The sequence below is a fragment of the Citrus sinensis genome, chromosome 9 (assembly GCF_022201045.2).
Source record: "Citrus sinensis cultivar Valencia sweet orange chromosome 9, DVS_A1.0, whole genome shotgun sequence".
NCBI lineage: Eukaryota > Viridiplantae > Streptophyta > Magnoliopsida > Sapindales > Rutaceae > Citrus > Citrus sinensis.
This window is the reverse complement of record NC_068564.1, coordinates 19,680,727-19,707,526: the sequence shown is the minus strand read 5'-3', so window position 1 is coordinate 19,707,526 and position 26,800 is coordinate 19,680,727. Positions and strand designations below refer to the sequence as shown.

General features: G+C 31.0%; 2 protein-coding genes across 2 annotated transcripts; both read right to left on the bottom strand.

Moving 5' to 3' along the window:
• Positions 1-2,466: 2,466 nt before the first annotated feature.
• On the bottom strand, positions 2,467-5,554 carry LOC127900026 (UPF0481 protein At3g47200-like). Its single transcript, XM_052434350.1, has 2 exons — positions 4,700-5,554; positions 2,467-3,858 (listed from the first exon to the last, which is right to left on the bottom strand). The coding sequence occupies exon 2, from the start codon at positions 3,840-3,842 to the stop codon at positions 2,613-2,615; it is 1,230 nt and encodes a 409-aa protein (XP_052290310.1). The 5' UTR covers positions 3,843-3,858; positions 4,700-5,554; the 3' UTR covers positions 2,467-2,612.
• Positions 5,555-9,709: 4,155 nt separating this feature from the next.
• On the bottom strand, positions 9,710-16,912 carry LOC102613500 (UPF0481 protein At3g47200-like). The gene is made up of 3 exons (XM_052434349.1): positions 16,810-16,912; positions 14,658-14,785; positions 9,710-11,207 (listed from the first exon to the last, which is right to left on the bottom strand). Exon 3 carries the CDS (start codon positions 11,204-11,206, stop codon positions 9,893-9,895), a length of 1,314 nt encoding a protein of 437 aa, XP_052290309.1. The 5' UTR covers position 11,207; positions 14,658-14,785; positions 16,810-16,912; the 3' UTR covers positions 9,710-9,892.
• Positions 16,913-26,800: the final 9,888 nt, after the last annotated feature.

Here is a 26,800-nt window from a genome sequence, read left to right as displayed (position 1 = left end):
AGATGAGATTGAAAGATTAAAGAAGCAGCTGGCTTCTGAGTTCGAGATGAAAGACTTGGGTGATGCACAAAAAATACTTGGGATGGAGATTCGTAGAGACAAGAAGAATGGGAGCGTATGGTTGACTCAAAAGTCTTATTTGAAGAAAGTGCTAGAAAAATTCGGTATGGATGACAAAACTAAACCGGTATGTACACCTTTAGCTCCTCATTTCAAATTAAGCTCTTCTTCATGTCCTAAATCTCAAGAGGAGCGTGATTACATGGCTCGTGTTCCATATGCTAGTGCTGTGGGTAGTCTTATGTATGCTATGGTATGCACAAGACCCGATATATCTCAAGCAGTGAGCATGGTTAGTAGATATATGCACAATCCCGGTAAAAAACACTAGCTTGCGGTAAAGTGGATTCTCCGATATCTGTATGGGACAGTTGATGTTGGGTTATTATTCAAGAAGGATTGTGGTCAACAATGTGTTGGGTATTGTGATTCTGATTTCACTGGAGACCTTGACAAGCGAAGATCAACAACGGGCTACGTATTCACATTGGGTGGAAGTCCGGTTAGCTGGAGGTCGATTCTACAATCGACAATTGCTCTGTCCACTACGGAAGCAGAGTACATGGCAGCAACTGAAGCTGTAAAGGAAGATATCTGGTTGAAAGGCTTGTTAGGTGATTTGGGAGTAATTCAGGAGAACATTGCTGTCTTCTGTGATAATCAAAGTGCGATATTCCTTACGAAGAATCAAACATATCACGCTCGGACGAAGCACATAGATGTGAAATATCATTATATGAGGGAGATTATCGAGAGCGGTGAAGTGTTGTTGAAGAAGATCGATACCAAAGATAATCCATCAGATATGTTGACGAATGTAGTTTCTGGAGTTAAGTTTCAACATTACTTGAAACTAATTCAAATCCTTCGATTGTGTTAAGTTATGTCCTTCGGGAATTTTGAACTACGGTTGGCTTGATCCCAAATTTTGGGTACGTAGGCAGTCATAGAGATGCAACCACTTTGGGGATGATGGTTTGTTGATAGTCGGCTCAGATTTGACTAAATCTTCGCCAAGGTGGAGAATTGTTGAAAAGTTAGCAATCAAAGCCAACTTTTCAAAAAGGAAACACACAGCTAGCATGCAAGCTTTGGAGAAAATACAAAACGTGTTGAAACAATTGGCCAAAGTTGGCACCGGCCCTTGACAATTAATTGGCAAGTTGATGGAGGAGCCACATGCATTTCTTTTGTTTTTCAAGTCGGCGCCAAATTGCAGGACTTTTGCCAACTACTTGAAGAATTTTTTCAGTGAAGCTCAACTATAAATAGAGCTTCATACAGAGAGAAATATGCATCCCAAAAATTTGTTAAGCTTATAAGTTTTTAAACTTTTGAGAGTTCTGAGAGTGTGAGCAATTGGAGAGTGTGTGTGTGAGTACTGGGTATATTTGGGTTCTGGGAAAGTGAGATTTCTTTACTCAAATTTATACTCAAATAATTGTTAATAATACAATTATTTTTCTCTTGCTCCCGTGGACGTAGGCATATTGCCGAACCACGTAAATTTTGTGTCTTTTATTTTTCTATAATTATTTGGTGCGCTTGATTCCGCATTCCGCGCACAACAAATAATTTGTAAGTATGAACTATGAGCTAATTGTAGAACTCACTTGTTAAAGGCTGCCTGCCTTTACTCGCTCATTTAATCATATCATTTTTGCAATGCTGGCTTTTTAATTTCTTTATGGAATGAAAATTTTAGTAACCAATGGCTCATACTTATATGACCCGTAGCGTAATGGGCTATACGTTTCACGTTGTAATTAATTGATCACTTATTAGCTGCACGCTCGGCACCTACATAATTAAAGAAATTTCTTTACTTTGCTGTAGCTCGTCACATGACTGTTTGAAGTACTAAAGTGAAACTTTTTAAAAGAGGCTATGGTTATGTTAGAATAGATTTACAGTGAAGCATAAATTTCAGTCACACACATAAAGTGATAAATAATAAAAAATTTATTATAACTTTGATCGTTTACAATTTTGATCGTGTGGTTAAGAAGGAATAAAAAATTTATTATAACTTTGATTATGTAGTTACGAAAGAATGCTATCACTTAGAACAACTCCAACATAACTAAATCCTTTAAAATATAAGTAGCTGATAAGATGTTGACAAAATAGTCATAGGTGTCGGTTTACTGTATTTGTAATTATGTCAATTTACCATCATTGTTTCTGTCAACACGTTTGTCTGAATAGCAATACTTTTTTTTTTCACCATCTATTAAATAAAATGGAGAAGGATGTTTATAAAGCGTAAATGTAATTAAACATCTAGAAAAGGGAGTTGATGAGGAGCAACACATGAAAGTCGCAGTGGCATGATCATATCAGTGACAAAACAGAGATGATACTTAATAAGCAAGATATGAGGCCATTATGGTGATGCCTACTGGAAATAAGGTAGAACTGAAAACAGAGTTTGTGTCAGGGTAAGTATCAGCAGAAAAAGTGCAGCGAAAACGGAAATGATTGCCCATGGAGTGTTGAAATAGTCATGCCTGAGGTTGGCAATCCATCTGTTCCAAAGCCTATCACAGTAATCATTCACATCGTAGAATGTCTTCGTAACAGTTGTAAGGGGGCAGGCCGACAGAATCTCCAAGCCTATTGAACATGTTGGCAACCACTTCATCGTCACCTAAAAAATTATGGAGAATTTTGTTCTCACAAAGCAATTCCACATCCTTTGCAGTGTTGATGAGAGAGTCCATGAATTTCACATAATTGATGAAAGGAGCATACGCATCAATTGGGAAAAACTGCTCATAAACAGAGATGTTTCGGAAAAATGATTCGGTGTCATCATCAATTGTCAATCTAGGTATTTTTAGTATTCCAGCATCCTTATCAAATTCAATTGACAGTAAGCTTCCACCCTCAATCTTCTCAAACTTGATTCCAGCCTCTTTGAGATTTGTAGCACATACTATGAAATTCCAATTGTCCTTACGAGCTGGACTTATGTTACGAGGAACAGAATTGTGTATGAAGCCCAGTAAATGCCAGGTTGGAGATTCTATAGGGACTTCCCAAAGTGAGACATGAAGTATATTACAGAAGAAACCCCGAACCAAGTCATAGAAACTTGTTTTTTGATCCTCAAGCAAGTCATAGAAACTTGTTTTTTGATCCTCAGGCATCGCAGTATAGACGAAATATTCCCGGAGAACAAAAAAGGGAAGCTGATTCTCAGCAAGCAACAAATCACGACGCAGTTTCTTGCGGACCCAACTTGTCTTGAAAACATTGTTATCATTGTCCCATTGCTCTAGCCTAAACTTGTGAAATAGCTCAACAATAAAGAAAGCATCAAGTACCAACATTTCCACAAATTTATCTTGAGACATAAGTATAGGCTGTGCATACAATAGATAAGCTTTTTCTACTACCCATCTCCTGGTGCACAAAAACTCTTGTAAGTCCTTAAAATCTGCCCCTTTTCGCTGGAGAAGCCTTTTCAGATAGAGAACTTTGAGCTTTTGCATTTCTCCAAAGTGAGTTTTGTTGTCAAGGAGGTGGCAGGTTAAAGGACCGATTGCTATTATTTGTGGTTCATAGGCTTTTACATTCTCAGTACGTAGATGCTCAGGTACTCTTCTTATTTTAAAACCAGCTGAGGAGGGTTCAATTGATGCCCCAGCAAGTTCATGCGTCAAATCCTGTTGCCCAGTAAAAACAGTTGAGGATTCTATTGATGCTTCATCAAGTTTATACCTCAATTCCTGTAGCTCAATGGATATATGTTGGCCCATCTCTTTCTTTTGCTCCATTTTCAAATAATTAATGCTGAAATTAACCAGGCTAAAATCATTAAAAAAGAATATGAAAGTCGTGTTATAAAAAATTAAACTAGCTTTTGTTCTAATAAACTAATGTGATCCTCAAACTCCATGTAGCTTTTGAGCAATTTTGTTTGATTGCTCGTCACTCTACAAGATGTAAGGAATTAAAAATTGATTTAAATTTTGTCTAACCGCTATTTTTTATTCTTAAAAAATAAATACTGATAAAAAAAGAAACTAATGTGATTCTAAAAATTGTACTACTCTTATAATTAGAGACCATAACCTAAGCCCAATCAAGTATCTTTCCACTCTGAGATTGGGGCAACGAGAATCAATTACTTGAACTGTTACTCGCATTGCAATCGCCAAATCAACATGACTATTAATTGCTCGTTAATTAATTAAGTTACTATTTGCTGGGGAAAAAAAGAAAAAGAAAAAGCAGAAATCTACATATTGAACGCAAATAAATCATCCTAAAATATTCGACCTTAATTTTGTTTTTAATACTATTTACCCGTGACAACAGCATAAAATGAGAAGCTCTAACTATGCTTAAGTAAAGGCAATGAGATTCGGGGTATAGATGGCCGAGGATACAAAAAAATCACTTGAACTTAAAAGTCATGTAATCAACAAAAGAGGCACATAGCTGAATCTATATCTTTTTATTTTATTTCATTTTTGAAGGAACATGGCATTCCTAGGATCAATAAAGACATAATAAAAATTACGAGAATTCAGATATAAGTTTACCCAAATTTCAAATCAGAGACGAAGTATATCACTATTGACTGCTAGAATAAGGGCAATGTTTAACAAAAAGAAGTAGTGAAACTTACTTGTTAAAGACGAAGTATTACTCTCTGACCGATCAATTGAATCTATCTTCTTTGCAGCGCTAATTAGTCGATAGTCTCTTTTTGTTGAATCTATCTTCTCTGCATTGCTAATTATTTGATTTAGGTTTGGTGAAGTAAGTCATCATCATATGCAAGGTCGCGATAGACTTTAAAATGACCCGGTCTTCGTTTAATGATTTAGGTCAGGTGAATAAGTCACCATCATATGTCTCGTTACAGCTGTAGGAATGAAGTATTGATGTTTCTCTAGTTGCAGCTGTCTGCGGCTAAGTTTGAACCAGAAAAGAAAAAAAAAAGAAGGAAAATTCATTCTTTTTCTTTTGTTTGTCGCGTGACTTTCTGACTTGTTGAAGCATGCAGGTTGCCGATGAATTATTAATTGAATCAATAGATCCGTACTTAAAATATTGAAGGAAAACATCACTTGCGACCGAAATTAAATTAAAGAAATTAAATCCCTTTTTACCTAAGGCTCTAAGTAGGCTTTCCTGTCTACAAGCCTTTTATTTGACAATCATACTAACTTTTTTTTAACAGAATCAATGATGCCCAAGAAATATAGACACAAAAATCACTTAAATAAACTGCTTGAAAAGTCAAATAATAAAAAATGAAAGCACATACCTGAGTGATATATCTAAGGTGAATGGGATCAGTAAATAATAAATAAAAATCACAAAATTCAGTTGTAAATTTACCTAAATTTCAAATCAAAGATGAAGTATCACTATTGATCACTAGAATGAGAGCAATTTGTAAATATGAACTATGAGCCAGTTGTAAAACTTGCTTGTTGAAGGCTGCCTGCCTTTACTCGCTCACTTAATCTTATCTTCTTTGCAATGCTAGCTTTTTAATTTCCTTTCGGAATGAAAATTTCAGCAACCAATGGCCAATATATATATATATGACCAGTAGCGTAGCTGCATGTAGCCATGTACGTTTCACGTTGTAATCAATTGACTCATTGGCAGTACGTACGGCACCTACATAATTAAAGAAATATTGACTTTGCTGCAGCTCGTCACGTGACTGTCTGGAGTACTAAAGCGAAACTAATAAATAAGGACAAAGCTACGTTACGGACTCTGTATGTAACGTAGTAAATGGGGAGCCCGAGCATCCACGCGTTACAGGAGAGAGGAAAAGTTGTTAGAACTTAACTGATACAAGGCCAGTTTGCACTTAGCTTTACAGACAGAGTAAGTGGACATAACCCATTAAATCATGACTATATCCACTATTCTGATATTAAAATTACAAATTTAATAGTTATGAAATTTAAACAGTAGATTTTAGTTGGTTTGGTGTTTTACTGATCCCTATTTTATTGACCGCAACTCCTGTATTTATTATCGCTTCATTACTGCTCCTCCAATAGATACTGACGGTATTCGTGAACCTGTTTCTGTATGTAACAGCTTAGTGCAAACTAGCCTTGTATCAGCTAAGTTCCAACAACTTTTCCTCTCTCCTGCAACGCGTGGATGCTCCCCATTTGCTACGTTACATACAGAGTCTTAAACGTAGCAAGGTCCGTCATAAAGTTTGGAATTATGTGAATAAACTGAAGTAAACCGGTATGAGTCAATTTACTATTATTTCTGTCAACACGTTTGTCTGAATATGAATGTTTTTTTTTCTCTATTTTTGTCATGGCTCACATTTTAATTCAATTATGGGTTGTTATATTTGTACATCTCAAAATATTTGTTTCAATTTTTTTTTCTTTTTGCCATATTTTATTTAGTACTAATGGTAGTCTATAGATATTTCCAATTTAAAAGCTGATGAGACTAACTTTGGTTGGTTAAATCTATTACCAACTCAGATTTATGATCTCATGCTAAAATATATCTTCCTCTCAAATATCCACATTTGTGGACGAAATTATCTACCCCTATTTAATTAAGAGAGGAATAAGAGTCCTAACTTAAAATTGATATCACTTGAACATATGCGCTCATCTTGTTGCATTTAAACTAACATATTTGATTTCTATTCTCCTTGATTTTATGGGATTAATAAGTGAAAGTTCATCTATAGCTTAAATAATGGTTTTAATTAATTTTTAGTATTGTTTTTGCTATTTATGTACGATGACAAAGAGACCGAGAAAGCCTCCATTTATATATATTTGAATCTTATTTGTTTGACAGTTAGTTCAATCCAAATACTTCATTTTGATTAATAATATATTAACTTCCAATATTTTGTTTGGTTAAAACAAGCCTACACATAAAAATAAATTTGGTAGATTTACGTATTTTGGAGTTTTGACTCAATTATTGATTTAATCGGATCATCAATATTCAATCTGGGATTTTCATTAGTCCGTCATCGAACATAGGTGTCTCCCTCAAGACTCCTAGGGATCGAGGAAAGGGTAGGTAAAATGTGTGGTGGCTATATCTGGTGTACAAGGGTCTAAGTATCATTTGTGGCGGAAGGAGTTCGAGTACCACTACCAATTTTTTTTTTAATTTAACTTTTTAAATACTTATTTACTTGTGTATTTATGTAATAAGTAGAAGAATGAAAAAAAAAAGTTATCTCTCATAAGATTCTTTAAATAAAAATAAGTATATATTACTTTAATTAATTTTTTTCTTCAAAAATAATTGTAATTATAACGCTTTTCTCTCCTCATAAATTATAAGATAAAAAATAATATACTGCTAAATTAAAGGTTTTAAAAAAATCTCTATATAAAATTCTTCAAATGAGATAATGCTTATGTCCTTTTAATATTAAAGAGAGAAAATAATTATCTCCTTTGAAAAATCTTATTTGGAGAGTTTTTTGAATTTTTTTTTATTAATGTGGCATTTCAAATAAGTAATAAAATCTATTTAAAGAATTTTTGAGTAATGCCCTTAGATCAAACTTGAAGTTAAAATCGATAGGCAATGTCCGTCTTTACTCTTCTGATGTAAAACATGAAAATGCTAAGAACACTCGAGCTGTATGCCGCTTAAGATTCACAAGAGAATGATCATGATCCATGCATTATTTCAGCTGATTTCTAATTTTTTAAATTTATGCCTTTGATGTAATTTTAATTTTTTTTAGGGATTAGGACTTTTATTCCCTCTTGTTTAGATGTTATTTTCTAATTTTCTAATTATTTTCTAATTCTTTAAGTTTTTTCTAACTTTATCGAAATTTTTAAAAAAAATGCAATGCAGCCGAGTTGACTCGTTCATATACCAAAACTACAACTAAACCGTTATAATATTCATTAATAGATGGGGGCTCATTTCCGTGCTTTACTTTCTGCTTCTCTAGCCGATCAATTAAAGAAAGTAAAATAGGATATATAATTCAATACCGACAAATGATTTTAACATCTATAATATAAAAAAGTTGATGAGAGAAACAAATATGAAAGTCACAATAATGACATAATTTATATTAGTGATATAGAGGAGATGATACTTGAACATGGCTTCACAATGTATGAAACTCTATTAGACCATTCACCTATATTCACAACTCACCAATATTATAAGCAAACACCCACGAAAATGTGCATGAACAAATTGAGAGAACTAGAACATTATATTCATCACCTTCATTCATTTTACTGCAAAGATTTAATGAGTTGGAGAATCATTTTGATGGAATAATTCCATTCTCTGCCTGCTTATTTGAGTAGTCCAAGTCCAAGGTGCTTGACCAAAGGTTAATTGGGTCTCAAGACAACTACATTACAAAAGAGTTTAGCTAATTACAGTTATAGCCCTTTCAAGTCCGCAGCAAACCATGTTCGTGTAAAATTACAGTTATAGCCCTAATATTTAATTACACCTTGTTATGATTATGGGTGCATTTGGGATTGAGGTGTAAATCTTTTAAGTTACATTTGCTGCAAAAAAAAAAGCTATAATTATAAAACAAAAATTAATAATATATAGTAAATATAAATTTTAAAAAATAATTTTAACAAAATTATTAAATATATAATAGATTTTTCATTATACAAGTGAAAAATCATATCAATATAACTTTCAAGCTACAGCAACTAGTGTTTACCAAACACTTTACTGCTGTATCTTTTAAGCTACAGCTATTCAACCTCAATCCCAAACGCACCCTATATCATCGATCGCTTCCAATATTCGTTTTTCCAATAAAGCTCCAGTATTTATTGATTTAAAATCAAACATAGTTTTTTTTTTTTTTTGGATGCCTTGTTATGTTAAAAAGCTTCCGGTCCCAAATGTCAGATTTAAAACTAATAACAAACGAGAAGAAAGAAATATAGATATAGTTAAATAAATATTACAAAATAAAAGGGACTGAGATTTATAGATAAATAAGTATTAAAAAAAATTAAGAAAACCTATTCTCCATCCCTTTTGGAGACTAGCTAGTAGATTAATAATCCATATGTGATAACTATTCGTAATTAGTTATGTAAATATTTTGTATAAAGAGTCTCATTTCATTGTTCAACATGGGAAAATAATAATAATAAGAGGTCACATTTGGCAAAAAAAAAAAAAATGAATGCTTAGAAATAAGAAGTAATCCTCGTATATTTTAACTAGTGCATCTAATAGAGCGGTTTCACAAGGATTATGGATGGGTGCCAGTAGTCCTACTCAATATAAAATCCAACCTTTAGATGTTCAAAATGAAGAATGATAGTGCAATTACTTGCGTTATCTGAGAAGTAACATCAAAATCAATATGCTTCCCTGTGTTGTTGGAACTCTCCTAAAGCCCTGATATTCATCATTACCTTCCCCACAATTGATGCAGGCTCTCTAACAAAGTGGGGATCGTTGATGAGCGAACCGAATGCTCTGCCTGCGCACTTGAGTCGCTCAAGGGACTTGACAGGCAGCCACAGTAATATGTTCAAAGTAAACTCTTCATGAAATTAAGTGAACTCCAAGCTATTAATAAAACTTAATACAAGAACTACTCTAAGCTGGTGTTGCACGTAGGCCAATCTTTTTTGTCTAATCATTAAACTTTTCAAATTTCAACAAAAATATATTAAATAAAATGGAAAAGGATGTTTATAAAGCATAAATGTAATTAAACATCTAGAAAAGGGAGTTGATGAGGAGCAATACATGAAAATCACAGTGACATGATCATATCAGTGATAAAACAGAGATGATACTTAATAAGCAAGATATGAGGCCATTATGGTGATGCCTACCGGAAATAAGCTAGAACTGAAAACAGAGTTTGTATCAGGGTAAGTATAAGCAGAAAAAGTGCAGCGAAAACGGAAATGATTGTCCATGGAGTGTTGAAATAGTTATGCCTGAGGTTGGCAATCCATCTGTTCCAATGCCTGTCACAGTACTCTTTCACGTATTGGAATATGTCTCCGTAAAAGTTGTAAAGGGGCAGCGCGACAGAATCTCCAAGCCTATTGAACATGTTGGCTACCACTTCATCGTCACCTAAACAATTATGGAGAATTTTGTTCTCACAAAGCAATTCCACATCCTTTGCCGTGTTGATGAGACAGTCCATGAATTTCAAATAATTGATGAAAGGAGCGAGCACATCAATTGGGAAAAACTGCTCATAAATAGAGATGTTTCGGAAAAAGGATTCGGTGTCATCATCAATTGTCAATGTAGGTATTTTTAGTATTCCAGCATCCTTGTCAAAATCAATTGACAGTAAGCTTTCACCCTCAATCTTCTCGAACTTGATTCCAGCCTCTCTGAGATTTGTAGCACTTATTATGAAATTCCAATTTTTCGCATAAGGCGGAGGTACATTGCGAGGAACCAAGCTCCAGTAATAATCGTATATAAAGCCCAGTAAATGCATTTCGGGATTGAACACTGGTCCATTTTTTGAGACTTTCAAAAGTTGGACAGGAAGTACTTGACTGAAGAAACCCAAAATCAAGTCTTCAAAATTTGTTTCTTGATCCTCCGGCATCTTAGTAATGTTGTAAAATTCCTGAACAACGAACAAGGGAAGTTGATTGTCAGCTAGCAACAAATCACGACCCAGTTTCTTGCGAACCCAACTTTCCCTGAAAACATCGTTATCATTGTCCCATGGATCTGGCTTAAACTTGCGAAATAGCTCAACAATAAAGCAGGCATCAAGGACCAACATTTCCACAAATTCATGTCGATACATATCTATGGGCTCTGCATAACTACAACGAGCTTTTTCTTCTAAGTTTCCCATGGCCACCAAATACCTTTGTGAGCTACCTCTTCGGCGGAGAAGCTTTTTCAGAGAGAGAACTTTGTGCTTTTGCATCTCTGCTAAGTGAGTTTTCTCCCAAGGCAGGGAGTGGTTTAGAGGACCGATCGCTATTATTTGTGGTTCATAGGCTTTTACATTCTCAGTACGCAGATGCTCGGGTACTTTTCGTATTTTAAAACCAGCTGAGGATTCATTTGGTTCTCTCTCAAGTTTACACGTCAATTCCCGTAGCGCAACGGATACATCTATGTCCACCTCTTCCTCTTCCTCTGTTATCAAATTATCCATGCTGAAATTAACAAGGCTAAAATCATTATTTAAAAAAAAAAAATGAAAGTCGTGTTATAAAAAATTTAACTAGCTTTTGTTCTAATAAACTATTGTGATCCTCAAGCTTCAAGTAGTTTTTAAGTAATTTTATTTAATCGTTTATCACTTAATGAGATGTAAGAGATTTAAAATTGATTTAAATTTTGTCAACCCCTCTATTTTTTTAAGAATAAAAAATAAATACTAATTAAAAAAAAAGAAAAGAAATTAAGGTGATTCTAAAAATTATACTACTCTTGAAATTAGAGACCAATAACCTACCCTAGCCCAATCAAGTATCTGTCCACTCTGAGACTGGGGCAACGAGAATCAATTACTTGATCTGTTACTGGCATTGCAATATATTTGTATAATTAATTGCCCGTTAATTAATTAAGTTACTATTTGCTGGGGAAAAAAAATGAAAAAGAAGAAGTCTGCATATTGATTCGATTGAAATCTACATTCATTCTTTTTCTATTGTTTGTCGCGTGACATTCTAACTTGTGGGAGCATGTAGTTTGCCGATGAATTATTAATCGAATCAATAGACCCGTACTTAAAATTGAAGGAAAACCTCACTTGCGACCGAAAATTTCGGTGACACAATTGGGCAAACGTATCATAATTATTGGAGGAGTGCTAGCTACTTTCCTCTTTCGCGCCGCGTGTACCATTATTTTCATTTCTGTGTAATTTTAAATCAGTAATAAAAATATTGACAACATTTAATTTTATTTTAATATACTATCTTCTGCTGAGAGAATTTACCTTAATATCCTCTCCTTCTCCCTCTCCCTCCAAAATTTTTTTACTTCTTTTTCTCGGCCCACTGCAACTTCTTCAATTTCTTCATCAATTTCTTTTTGGCATGCGGAAGTGAGGACAGTGATGGATGATTTAGCATAAGATTTTTCATTAGGCCCTTCAGAAATTCAATCTCCAATTAGGTCAATTGCCTTCTTTTTTAAAAATAAAATTTTAAAAATATTTTATTTTAAAAAATAAATAACAAAGTTATCTTGATTATGTAGATAAGGCCGTGTACATTAAAAAAATATCATATCTGAAATTTTTTTATTTTTCCAAGCTTTCAAAAAATAATAAAGGAAAAAAAGAAATTGATGAAAAAATTAAGGAGGAAGTTGCAGTCGCCAGGTGTAAAAGAATAAAAAAAACTTGGAGAGAGGAAGAGAGTGAGGATATTAATGTAAATTTAGTTAGCATAAAAATAATAATATTAAAATAAAATTACAGGTTATCAAATATTTTATATTGATTTAAAATTACACAGAAATCAAAATAATGAGACACGTGGTGAGAGAAGAATCTAGCTACTGTCGTTAGCACTACTTTTATTATTAAAGTATATTTTCTCCAATGTGTTCATTGACTTTGGTCAAGGATTTCACAACACAAATACTTTTTTTTTTATAGGTCAGTAGGTATAAATCACGTGGTATAAAGAGAACAATAAAAAAGGTAGTGTGGAGTGTGAATTCCTTCCACTCTATTATTTATTTATTATTTTTAAGAGGGGAGTGAGATTCCCACTCCATGAGTCCTACCCAATTTTGGAGTGGGGAGTGGGATTCCCACTCCCATGGGGGGAGGTGGGGGTGGGAATCCACTCCCCCTTCTTCCTTTTTTACCCTTATAATTAAAATAAATAAATAAATAAATATTATATTTAAATTAATAATATTAAAAATTAATTTTAATAAATATTAATTATTTATTTATTTAATAATAATAAATATTTTATTCTAAAAAAATATTAATTTTGTACTATATTATCAATAATAATATTTCATTTGTGTTGCTATTATTAATAATTTTTATTCACATAATTATTTAAATTAATAAAAAATTATGATTTACATAATTAAGAATATTATTAATTATTATTAATTTATAAATATAATAAAATATTTATTTTATTTTCCAAATATATTTTTTATTAATTTTTTAATTACAAATTATAATTCTTTACATAAGGATAAAATTATAATTTAAAACAATTTACTCCCAATCCAAAATAAAGTAAACAAATAATTGGGATTCTGATTAACAATCCATACTTTCATTTAGTTTAAATAAACACTCTACTCTCACTCACACTCCACTCCTAATCCAAGAATTCTCACTCCAATCTAAAAAGTAAACGCAGCATAAAAGCATTAAAACCCATAGAATTGTTTTATTTATATTTATTTTTTTGTTGTCTCACATACACTTAACTCACGGGAAAAAAAACAAGGAAAAAAACATCAATTCCGATGTAACGTGTTTTGTCTAATAGTGCATCGGAGTCTGTATTTTTCACCCTCTTATTTTTATAAGTCCATCCCATTTTTAAGGAATAATTACAACGAGTTCATAATATTTTTAATAAATACAAATTAATAAAAGTTTTGTATAATTAATTAATTAATTCTTTCATTAATTTTTTCTTAAGAATCTTTAACTATCTTTAATGATAAATTTTAATATAAATTTTATTTTATTTGCCCTAATAAATATGAATTATTGTATCTAATAATTTAGGTATTTAATTTTGTGACTTAGAATATAATATTTTAAAATGAAATCTAATTATTCTTTTCACTACCCTTACACGTAAATGACGTAAATTTGATAGCCTAATAATTTACATGAGCATTGTGATATAAAGACACAATGTTAGTTTAATTAAAGATTAATAATTATTCTAATAAAGTAGGATTAGAAACAATGAGTTTAGTATAAAATTAAAAAACATTGAAGTTAAAGTAAATTATTGGTAGTTTTACCTTATAAGGGTAAAATAGTCAATTCAAACTTATGTCAAAGCAATCTTTGTAATCAAGTATAATAAAAAAATTTAAGTTACAAAAAAATAAATTAAGATGATTTAATTAATTAATTCTCCGAAGTTTTCAATTTAAAAATTTTTAAAAATAATGTGCACTCTGTGCAATTAGTTTCTAAAAATGAGGTGAAATTACAAAAACTATGGGTTAGAAACATCGTCACACTTTTCTATGTTTTAACTTGAACATCATTTTATTTTATTTTAAATGAGGGATCTAGGGGCTCATATTAGGGAAATCTACAAAAATAGCACAAAAACTTCCCGATTTTACAAAACAATTTGTCTACCAAATTGGCCCCTTTAAATTTTTCTATCATATATAGCTAGTCAATTATCTAATTTTTGGATGAAAATACCCACCACCCTCAACAATTCACCAAAATGATACTAGTCTCAACTAATCTTCAAACTTCACCATTCTCAACAAATTGATGTCAGTGTCATTATATATTTTTTTTTCTAACATTTTGGGTTCATACAATACTAAGTTTGAGTTGACATATTAAAAAAACGGTTCAAACAAATAAATTTTGAGTAAAAATGAACTAGAAGACGACACACAAGTGCGACATGTACCTGTACCACTTAAGCTCGGGCGACAAGAACCTCTGGTCTTTTACCCTGGGAGACGGGTACGTGTAGCACTACTATGCCACTTTATCTATCTCCGCCTATGATTTCTCAATTGGAGAAGCCCCATGTATCTATGATAAATCACATAGTAAAATGGTTAATAATAACATTTGTAAAATTACGGTAATAATTAAAAGATTAAAAAAAGACCAAAACATAGCAATTGTGCTTCTATACAACTGTGTCTCAGCACATGCCTATCGCACCAAATAGCCATACACACCATATTAGTGTCCTATGTCTAAGTGCCATGGGCCATCACACCAAAATAGGTAGACAAAAAAAAAAAATCTTGGAACTGACTCAATCAGAACAAAAATCCTTCTATTCTCATGTGAGAATTGAAGAAATCATACTTTATGTTGTAAATTAGGAATCCTTATCCTATTTAGATTAGTTATCTTATTGTCTAAGATTTATTCTTCTTTTTATAGTAGTTTAGGACTTTGTTTTTCTTTTCTTTGTGGTTTAGGATAATTACTAGTAGCATAAATAAGTCTTCACTTGTAGTCTTTGAAGCAAATTTGGGTTCGATAGCATTTTCAGTTTTCAAAGATCTGTGTGAGTTTTTTAATTTAGTTAATTATCGGTATTTTGTGGAATCAATGAGTCTTAATTCCTATATTCACAGTATTATTATGAATCAATATGAATTTAAATTATTTGTTTATTCCAATTTTTTAAGAATCAATGACATATTAGAACATTAGACTCCCACTGCTTCACTTTCATATGATACCTTAATTGAATTTTCCGTTAGTGCGATAGACCAAAACAATGGTTCCTATGGTGCCTATCGCACCAAAACACACCCACACACAAAACACCACAAAATCATCATCACCATCATCATCTCGATGGTTAGCCACCACCATCACCATTCTCATACCATATAACACAACAATAACACAACACACACCATACATATCATTTCAAACGCTCAAATAATGAAAAAAAAAAATACTCTCACACACATTTCTTAAACACTTATGTGCAATAATTGACCTTAAACTATATTTACATATTTACCACAATTGTTCGTTCTTTTACTAATGCAAACCTAACATACTATTTTTTTCATTAATACAAATAGAATACACTATTTTTTCACCAATAATTTCTATAAAATTAGAGCAATTCAATTTCACATCAACAACAAATTAGATTTTACTTGCCAAAACATGCTATCATTGTTAATTAGAGAAGCTACCGTCAAATGAAGTGCACAAGAAATAGAAAGTTGAAGCTGCCTTCGTCCCTGCCGACATGTCGTCACAGTACTGCTGACAATCTCAAGACTTTAGGATTTTGTTCGTTCATTGCGGGCTGAAGAGAGATGAGACTGAGTTTTCGATAAGGGTAAACGTGTTCAAGAAATCGTATTTGACTAGTTATGATAGAAAAAATTAGAGGGATCAATTTCAAAAAATTTAAAAATTTTTGGGCTCGTTATGTAAATTTCTCCAGATGGTAATGTTCACTAGAGTAAGAGCAATAATTAATGTTGAAATTAATAAGGATAAAATCATAACAAAAAAATGAAAGTCATGTGTTATGAAAAATTAAACTAGATTTTATCTTAATAAACTAATGTGATCCTCGCCAAGTGGTTTTCGAACAGATTTATTTAATTTATCATTGGAGTTCAAATCTTGAAGACATAGGAGATTAAAAATTGATTTGAATTTTATCCTAAAATATTAAACTCAAATAAATCATCCTAAAATGTTCGACCTCTTTAACTTTTTTTTTAATACTAATTACAAAACAGCATAAAATGAGCAGCTCTAACTATTCTGACGCAGAGGCAATGGGATTTAGTGTAGGTGGCAAGGATACTCAAAAATCAAAAAGTCATGTAATCAACAAATTAAGCACACATCAGAATCTATATCTTTTTATATCATTTTATTCTATATTTGAAGGAACATGGCATGCATATGATCAATACAGACACAATAAAATGTTACAAAAATTCAGATATAAGTTTACCCAAATTCCAAAATCAGAGATAAAGTATCAATTAATATTGGTCGCTAGAATAAGAGAGCAAAGAATAAATATAAAGTAGTGAAACGTGCTTGTTAAGGATCACCTTTATTGCTCTCTCACTGAGGTGATCAATCTATCTTCTTTAATTAATGAGAAAATTTCTTTGTTGAATCTAGCTTCCAAATTTCTTTATCGAATGAGAAAATTTCGGTAATGGTTCATCCTTATATATATAATGGTTCATCCAAATTTCTTTATCGACTCACAGTGGGTTTTAAGCTAATGCGGCAACTGCACCTTACTTTTTCTTTTTTTGTTTGCCCTTTCGGGTTTCCAACTTTGCATTTGGTTTTGCTTTTACTTTGACTTTTTACTTTTGCTGTAACTTTTACTTTTGCTTTTATTATTATTATTATTATTATTATTATTATTATATAAATATAATTTTTTAATTTAATATAATATTATATAATTTTTTATTTTTACCATATAATTATTAATATAAATTAATAAATATGTAATTTATTATTCAATATTATTATATTATATTTTTATTTTTACATTATAATTTATTATAACTAATAATAAATATTTAAATATAAATAAATTTCAATAATATTAATTTAAAATTAATAATAGTATAAATAATAATATAAAATATTAATATATTATTTAATTTAAATTAATTATAAAAAATTAATATAGTACATTGTAGTACCAAACATTGTAGGGTGCGTTTGGCACACTGTATTATATTATGCTATATAAATGTGTTTGGTGCATGGTATTGTGGTGTATTAAAATAATGTTCACATTAAATTAATGCTAGTATCATGTTTGGAAGAATATGAAAATAGGTTAAAGGACATGTGCTAATGCGGCAACTACCGAATTAGCTTGTGGTTTTTTTTTCTTTTCTTTCTTTTTGCTTTTCCTTTTTCCTTTTTACTTTTGCTTTATAATAATAATAATAATAAATAATATAAATTTTTAATTTAATATAATAGTAGATAATATTTTTATTTTTACATTATAATTTGAAGTGTTAATACAATACAGTATAATACAATACACTAGTATTAAAATAATATAAAGTATTATATTATAATACAATATTAATGCAATACAACATAATACAATACACTAATATTAAAATAATGTAATATAATATAATATAATACAGTGTGCTAAGTGCTGAATTAATAGACCCGTAATTAAATTATTGAAGGAAATTTATTTTAGTTTCATCAAGGGATTGCGTCAGCATCACTGCTGAAACCGAGGTAGCATTCCCGTGTAATCATTAGCATTTTACAATTCATGCTGTAAAAGGTAGAAGAAGAGAAAGGTGATGTCAAAGTGTTTAGAGATATTTTATCATTTATTTTTTTATATTTATATTTTGATTTTTTTAAAAAGGTTGCTCAGTAGGCAAGATTAAATTAATTTTTTAACCTTTATCTACCTAAGCTGCTAATTAAATAGAATTATTTAAAAATCACACAATCAGACATTTCTTTGAGAAAATTATTTAAATATTGAATTCACAACAATACTAATAATCAACTTCCGTACACACATTCCCTTCGTACAATTTTAATTATACAAAAATGGAATATCATATCACACATCACACATAATTTATATTGATATATGTTAGAAAATAGGATAATTCGAAAGACAAAAGGCAATTCAACAACTATGTTAGGTAAAAGCATCACTACTACTGATCACTAGAATATATAAAAGCAATGTGTAACCTTCTCTGTAATGCTAGCTAGCTTCTTAATGATTTTCTTATGGATGAAAACTTCGGAAACCAATGGCTCGTGCTTTTACGACTGTATAAATTGTCTCGTGATTGGTATGTGGTAATTGAATTATTGATTTTTTTTTATAACTGAAGTTGACCAGGTCAAGCGAGGTTTATTTCAAAAGAAAAGAGCAAAGAATTAGTTAAAACCTAAATTAAAGAAATTAAATCCCTTTTTACCTAAGGCTCTAAATAGGTTTTCCTTCTTACAAGTCTTTTGTTTGACAATTATATTAACTTTTGTTTAACAAAATCAATTATGCCCTGAAAATGTAGACACAAAAATCACTTAAACAAACTATTTAAAAATCACTTAAACAAACTGCTCGAAGTCAAATAATAAAAAATGAAAGCACAAAACTGAATAGATATATCTGACATGCATAGGATCAGTAAATAATAACCAAAAATTACAAAATTCAGATGTAAATTTACCCAAATTTCAAATCAAAAGATGAAGTATCACTATTGATCACTAGAATGAGAGCAATTTGTAAGTATGAACTATGAGCTAGTTGTAAAACTCACTTGTTAAAGGCTGCGTGCCTTTACTCGCTCACTTAATCTTTTCTTCTTTGCAATGCTAGCTTTTTAATTTCCTTATGGATGAAAATTTCAGCAACCAATGGCTCATACTTATATGACCAGTAGTGAAAATTTATTATTTTTAAAAGATGAGGAGCTGACAAGATGTTGACAAAATAGTCACAGGTGTCGGTTTGCTGTATTTGTAATTATGTGAACAAACTGAAGTAAACGGTTACGAATCAATTTACCATCATTATTTCTTAACACGTTTGTCTAAATATCAATACTTTTTTTTATATTGTTTGTCATGTGCGTGGCTCACACTTTAATTCAATTATGGGTTGTTATATTTGTACATCTCAAAATATTTGTTTCTAATTTTTTTTCCTTTTGACATATTTTGTTTAGTACTAATAGCAGTCCATAGATGTTTCCGATTTAAAAGCTGTTGAGAGTAACTTAGATTAAATCAATTATAGTTCAACAAATTTATGATCTTATACTAAAATATATCTTCCTCTCTAATGTCCATATTTATGGGCAAAATTATCTACCTCTATTTAATTAAGAGAGGAATAAGAGACCCAACTTACAGTTGATATCGCTCTAACCTATACCCTCAACTTATTACATTAATAAGTGAAAATTCTTCTATTACTTAAATAATGGTTTTAATTAATTTTGAGTAATGGTTTTTCTATTTATGTACTGATGACAAAGAGACATAAAAAGCTTCCATTTTTCTAAAAAGAAAAAATATATTTGAATTTCATTCGTTTGACAATTAGTTCAACCCAAATGCTTCATTTTTATTAATAATATATTAACTTATAATATTTTATTTGGCTAAAACGACCCTGCACATAAAAATATATTTGGTAGATTTACATATTTTGAAGTTTTATCCTCGTAAGAGAGCTGCTCATGGACTTTGAGATTTCTCTAGAAAGGCTCAATTATTGATTTAATGGGATCATAAATACTCAATCTTGGGATTTTCGTTAGTCCCTTGTCTAGCTGTCTCCCTCAGACTTCTAGGGATCGAGGAAAGGGCAGGTAAAATGTGTGGTAGCTATATTGGTGCGTTTGGTACATTATATTATATTATGTTGTATTGTACTATTTTAATATTGGTGTATTATATTATGTTATATTGTATCAGCATTGTATTATAACAATATTGTATAATATTTAGTATTACACTGTACTGTATTAATTTTTAATTAGACTATATTTAGTATTGCATTGTATTGTATTGATTTTTTATGATTAATTAAATTAAATAATTAGAAAATAATATTTATTAATACTTAGAAAAATAATAAATATAGAAATCTTAAATTTTAGAAATTTAACAATTTTTTAGTAAATGTTAAAAATTAATTATTAAATTTCTAAAATTTGTATTATAATTATAATAAAATAAAATATATAAAATTTAATATTATATGTAAATAATAAATTTATATTATAATTAATGTTATAATTATTAATATAAATTTATAAATTTATAAATTATTATTCAATAATATTAAATTACATTTTAATTTATAATATATTATTATTTTACATTTTAATATATTAGTAAATTTATAATTTAATATAAATAATCAATAATAAAATAATTTATTTTTATAATATTTTAATAAAATAAATTGACCTCAATTGAGGCAAAAGCCACCCTTGGGTTTGACGGTGCATGTTACTGAACATTATTCATGGTGACTTTTAAGTCGCCAATACAAGCCAGTGTCAATTTTAAAGTGCGGGGAATGTTTAGAAAAATACATAAACCATGCGGTTTGAACGTTTTAAGTTTTAAATCTTTGAAACCCTGTAGTTTCAAAGTTTTTCCGGACTTTTTTTGGATTTTAAGATCCCGGACTGGAAAACTACTATATATATATAGAAAAATAAAAATTCGATAATAATCTTATCACTACTAATATTATGCAACTAACTATTATTCAAATAAAATATAAAAAAATTACTAAATCAAAGTAAGGAATATCTTCATTTATTAAAAATATATTAATTTATCGATTAATTAATATTTTCTAAATTATTAGATTCTCCATTTTCTGATGGCTATTAGTTTATTGAAGTTCTGCTAAATTGCCTAAGCTTGACCCAATGATTTTCAAACAACTTGTTTTAGCTGATCATCATAGTTATTCAAATCCAAAAAGAAGTAAGGCTTAATTTCATCATTGTAATAAATAAAGATCAAATAAAGGAAATCTTGTCGTAAGTTATTTCAAAAAAATAATTGTACCTAAGGTTTTTGTTAAATCAAGTCATTTGTTTCAAATTCCTATCAAACCATACTTTTCCAACTTCAGTGCGCTTAACTAAGAAATTTGAAGTATAGGTTACCATATTCCTTGAAAAAATAAATGCTTAGAGAATGGAAATTACACTATTTAACTTCATCCCTCCATAGTCTTAATGGTGGTCGTTGGCCTCCCTTTAGTAAGGCCAACAATCTTCCCCTTAGTAACACCCTAGAAGTTAATCGATCTTGTGCCCACATTTTGACATAAGCCAGCCCACTCTATTAGTTGACTTAGTCACACTCAAGCCTCTGCCATCATGACTTGGCCACACTCGGCCTCTTCTAGGGATGGCAATGGGGAGGGGAGGGGACGGGAGGGGAGGGGAGGAGATCAATCTCTCTGTACCCATTCCCGATATTTTGCGTATGTTCCCGTCTCCTTCCCGTCCCCGCCAAATTATTTAAGAGAATCTTCATCCCCTCCCCGAATAATAAGAGGGGATCCCCGAGGGTCTCCGATCCCCGAATAACTAATATATTTTTTTTGTTTTCGATTTTGAGTTAATCATGTTAAAATAAAAATTTAAATAAAAGTAAAATTCGAAATACATCTTACATTAATATCCATTATAAAAGTCATATACATTAAATTAGTAAGTAACACAACATGTAAGGGATACAAACTATTATGAACAAATTAATAGTCTAATACAAAATTGTTACAAATAAAATCAAATTTAGATTCAAAATTAACTTTTCAATGGTGGCGTGGGTACTTTATAAATATTGACTATTCCCTTTACAACACAATAGTTAAGTTAAAGCAAATCAATAGCAAATATTAGATTAGATTAGATATTAAAATTGTGATTTGTTGTGGCCAATTATAACATCTAAAAATAAATAAAAAATAGATTTAAGATAAATAAAAAATAGATTTAAGTTTAAAATATTTAATGAATATTAAAATTAAAACAAAAGTTTTGGGCTTATAGAATCTGTTCGATCTTTTTAATGTCCTAAATAAAAATTTAGGACTTTAATTAGTTAATTAGGCCTAAAAGTTTAATAATATAAATATTTTGATATTTTTTATTTTTACCAATACTTATAATTTTATAATTTATTTACTAGTAATTTTAAAAAATAAAAATTAAATTAAAAATTAAAATGGGGAAATGGGTAGGGGATGGGATTCCACCTCATCCTCGTCCCCTCCCCGAATAAGAAATTGGGTAAAAAAATTTCTCCGTCCCTTCCCCGAATAAAAAATTGGGTATGAAATTATCCCCATACCCTCCCCGAATGGAAAAAATCCCTGAAGGTACCCATCCCCGTGGGAATTTTTGCCATCCCTAGGCCCTCTTCCATCGAAGATGCTAACACACTACTACCAGCGCACTCCGCTAGTTGACTTGGCCACACTTGAGCCTCTACCATTATGACTCGGCCAAATCTAGTCTTTGTCATCCATGATGCTAACACACTACTGTCAACCCACTTCACTAGTTGACTTGATCACACCAAGGACTTCGGCATGGGATCTCACCCTATGATCCCTCATCAAATTCAGTGGACTTAACCCTAACCCCTTTTTTATGACTTTTGCCACAGACAGAGCCTCCGCTATCTATGATGTTAGCACACCGCTAACTGGTTGATACGGTGCTACATAACTACTAGTATATGGTGGCAACCCACTTCACTAGTTGACTTGGTCATACTCGATCCTCCATTATTATGACTTGGAAACACTTGGTCTCCACCATTAAGGATGGAAAAATTACCTATAGACTTGTACAAAACCCCCTTGTTATGGGTGATTTTGAGGGTTTTGGATGGGTTTCGTATTTCAAACTTAAACTTGTTGTTGTTTGTGGATAGATTTGGTATTGAAAAAAAATTCGGTTGATACTTATGTAGGTATTTGTCAAGCCACATTTTTAATTTTAATTATTTATGTTTTTAATTTTAATTATAAAAATTATATTAAAAAATTTTAATCATAAATATATGTAAGCTAAAATTCTTAATTCCTAAACCTAACTTATCTCAGTTACACACACACACACACATAGACACACACAAAGTAAGCTTTTGATAAGTAGAAATTTTATAATCTTCAAGTTTAATATATCTAATATTTTATTTTAATTTGATTTATTTGTTTGTTTTGCTTTAATGACTTGAACCTAATGATTGCTTACTAAAGTTAGGTTTTTATTTGTTTAATTTATTGTTAACACCAGCTATACAAAATTTACTTGTTAATATTGTTGACAATACTTATATATTGATTAAAAAATAGAGTACGACATTGATATTAGTGGTGATGATTTGCTTACAACAAAAATAATTTTGTGTTAGATTAAACATACTTTGTGTAATTGTTTCAGTGTTGAAATTTTAATTTCTTATTTGCACCAATAAAATCTAGAATTGAGTATTATATGAGAGTTTTTAGGTTATTATTATAAATTTATAGTTCAACTTATATAATTTAACTTTTTATGTATTATTAAAAGTATTTTTTTAATATTTTTGATTTTAAATAAGAAAACCCACAAAAAATCTGTTACGATTGCAGGTGTTTTTTTTTTAATAAAAACCCATGACAAGTTGTGGGTGGATTTAATAAATTTATTTATTTTGATGGTGTAGGTTTAGTAATAACAAACCTGCAGGGGTGGTAACTATTGCTATCCTTATTTGCCATTTACAATGTTAACACACTACTGCCAGCCCACTCCACTAGTTAACTTAATCACATTCGAGCCTCCGCCATCCACGAAGTTAGTACACCACTGATTGATTGATACGTGCTACATAACTAGTAATTGATATAGTGCTAGGGATGGCAATTTGCAGGGCTTGGGCCGGGCTTTTCGAAGCCTAGGCCCAAGCCCACATCATTCAAACAAAGTTCAGGCCCTTCAAAAGCCTATCCAATTGGCCGGGCTCGGGCGTTTTAAATTAATTATAAAAAAAATTTTAATTTAAGAAAAAATATTTAAATTAAAAATAATCATCTAATATTAGGGGTGTTCGCGGATCAGATTTTATGGATTGGATATCAATCCATATCCGATCCATGATTTTGCGGATTATAATTTTTCAATCTAATCCAATCCACGGATTGATAAAATTCAATCCAAATCCAATCCATACATCTGCGGATTGGATGTGGATTTGACTCAATCCATATCCAATCCATACGTCTGCGGATCTGATGCAGATTTGACTCAATCCATATGCAATCCACCATTTTGCGCATTAGTTTTCGAATTAAAATTTTTTAGATCTCTCCAACTAATGAAATAAAAAAATCTAACATAAAAATAATTTTGCTACCAATTAAATTTAAAATTTAAATAAATTAATTAATTGTTTAAATAAAGCTAAAATAATACATTTAAAGTTTCAAAATATAACACATCGAGACTAATTATTCAAATAAAGCTACAATAATACGTTTAAAGTTTCAAAATATAACACATCAAGCTTAATTGTTCAAATAAAATTACAATAATACGTTAATATAACACCGAAATTAATTGTTCAAATAAAGCTACAATTAATTGAAATGACGAAGTTTCGGAAACCAAACACAGTCTGATCATTCACCAGGACTGCTACGCCTGTCGAAAAGTGGTGATTACAGAGCCATCCACGATGGGAATCAAGAGAAGTCGTACGGGTGGCGATCTTAAAGGTTGTAATAGTGAAATTGTTCAGCTGGAACCAGTGAATGTGAAGTGGTTCGATGGACTTGGAAAAGAAAATAGCTTGCTCTCGCCGGAATCGCGCAGCCGATGTCCTTTAAATCCGTGTCGAAAGTGTATCCAACCAGTATTGAGTGTTACTAGTGTGTGTGACAGTGAGGAAGCTTAGGATTTTTTGTTTGCAAATTGTTGGTGACTTGACGTTATATTACTTTGCTTTTGCTAGTGCGTGTGATTTTGCTTTTATTTTGTTTTACAATTTTTACAAGTTATATTTGTATATTTGATTATTTAATTATTTTTCATTTTATATTAGTATTGGGTAATAGCTAAGATATGCTATAGTGCTTAGTAACTATGTAATATCACATTTATAATTTTTTTAATTAAATTTATAATAATTTTAAAATTATATATATATATATATATAAATTTCTGTAATTAATTTAAAGTTTTTAATTTTCATAAAACCTGCTATATTCCTCTAAGGCAAAGAGACCGGATCTCTGTCCTTAGTTGTATCTTCTTTTCTCCCTCTATTCAATCAGAATATTATTTCTGGGATTCAGATCTAGTATTATCTATGAGCCTTTGTGTTGTTTTGAATAAAGAAACCTTTTAAAATTATTTTGGTATATCGGCCGGAAAACAGAACATGCGAGATATTGATCTGTTCTAAGTCAGATCTGGTCTCAAAGGCAGATTAAGTTCTACATCGATCTGGTAACAACGCCACGTACTGATTTAATTCTCATTAATTAAAAATTTGAAAATTGGCGGGAAAAGTTTTTGGTTTGTGGAGTTGGTCGTTCCACTGCTTTGGACTTAGGACTTTAAAAATGGTTGCCGTGGAATAGGCAGGCTCAGAATGAGATTCACTGAGGAAGAAATGTTTGAATTTTATAGACTCAGTGAATTCTAATATGTCTTGATAGAAAGACTGGGGTTTTGACAAATCCCATGGTTTGAAAAATCAGCCTTTCGGAAAAATCTTTGAAATTGCTTGAAATGGATCAGAGTGATAAAATCCATCTTCCATAGATAAAACCATTGCTTATCCTTTTCCTATTGGGATTATCAACAAGCCTGGTTTAACATCTTTTTTATTCAAAACCCAAAAAAGACCCATTCTTGGTTATTTTTCTTCAATTCAAAAATAATCGTCCAAAGTTTTCCAAACTGGTTTCAACAATGGTGGAACTATTTTGGGCCAAGCCCAGATATTCTTACCCCCAACGCCATGCATTGTTTAAATCTTTTTAAAGCACACTATGTCCCTTCTGAGTCTGAGAAAAGATTCCCTCCTTTTCTCTGTTTCTGTACAAACTTCTTTCTTCCTTGGGTTTGGATGTGGAACTTTAATTACCACACTCAAGATGCCCAGCGTATTTTACAGAGAACCTTTAAAGTTAAATGGTGGTCTAAGTTTGATGAGCAATCCAAACTTTCGGAAGCCACAGTCCAAGCTTGGCTTTCCTCAAAAGGCCTAATTGCACCAAGCATTCAAGATGTCAAAGCCCAAAACACTTTCCTCGCCTAAAGATCTAAGGCCCAATCTCTTTTGGCCAGTGCAAAGACTGAAGAGGAATATTTTTAAGTCATGCAACAGCTCCTTGCCTCGAGATAAGAACCATCAGTTGCGAGTTCTGGTTCAAGCTCTTCTGGTGAAGCTGAGCCGTTCATTTCCCTTGGAGATGAAAACGAAGATGACTAATTCAGAATATTTTCTCCATTAAAGCATTCTTAAAGCCTTTTG

Excerpts from the sequence above, each read along its gene's own strand:
- LOC127900026 (XM_052434350.1), bottom strand. The coding sequence starts at position 3,842 with ATGGAGCAAAAGAAAGAGATGGGCCAACATATATCCATTGAGCTACAG.
- LOC102613500 (XM_052434349.1), bottom strand. The coding sequence starts at position 11,206 with ATGGATAATTTGATAACAGAGGAAGAGGAAGAGGTGGACATAGATGTA.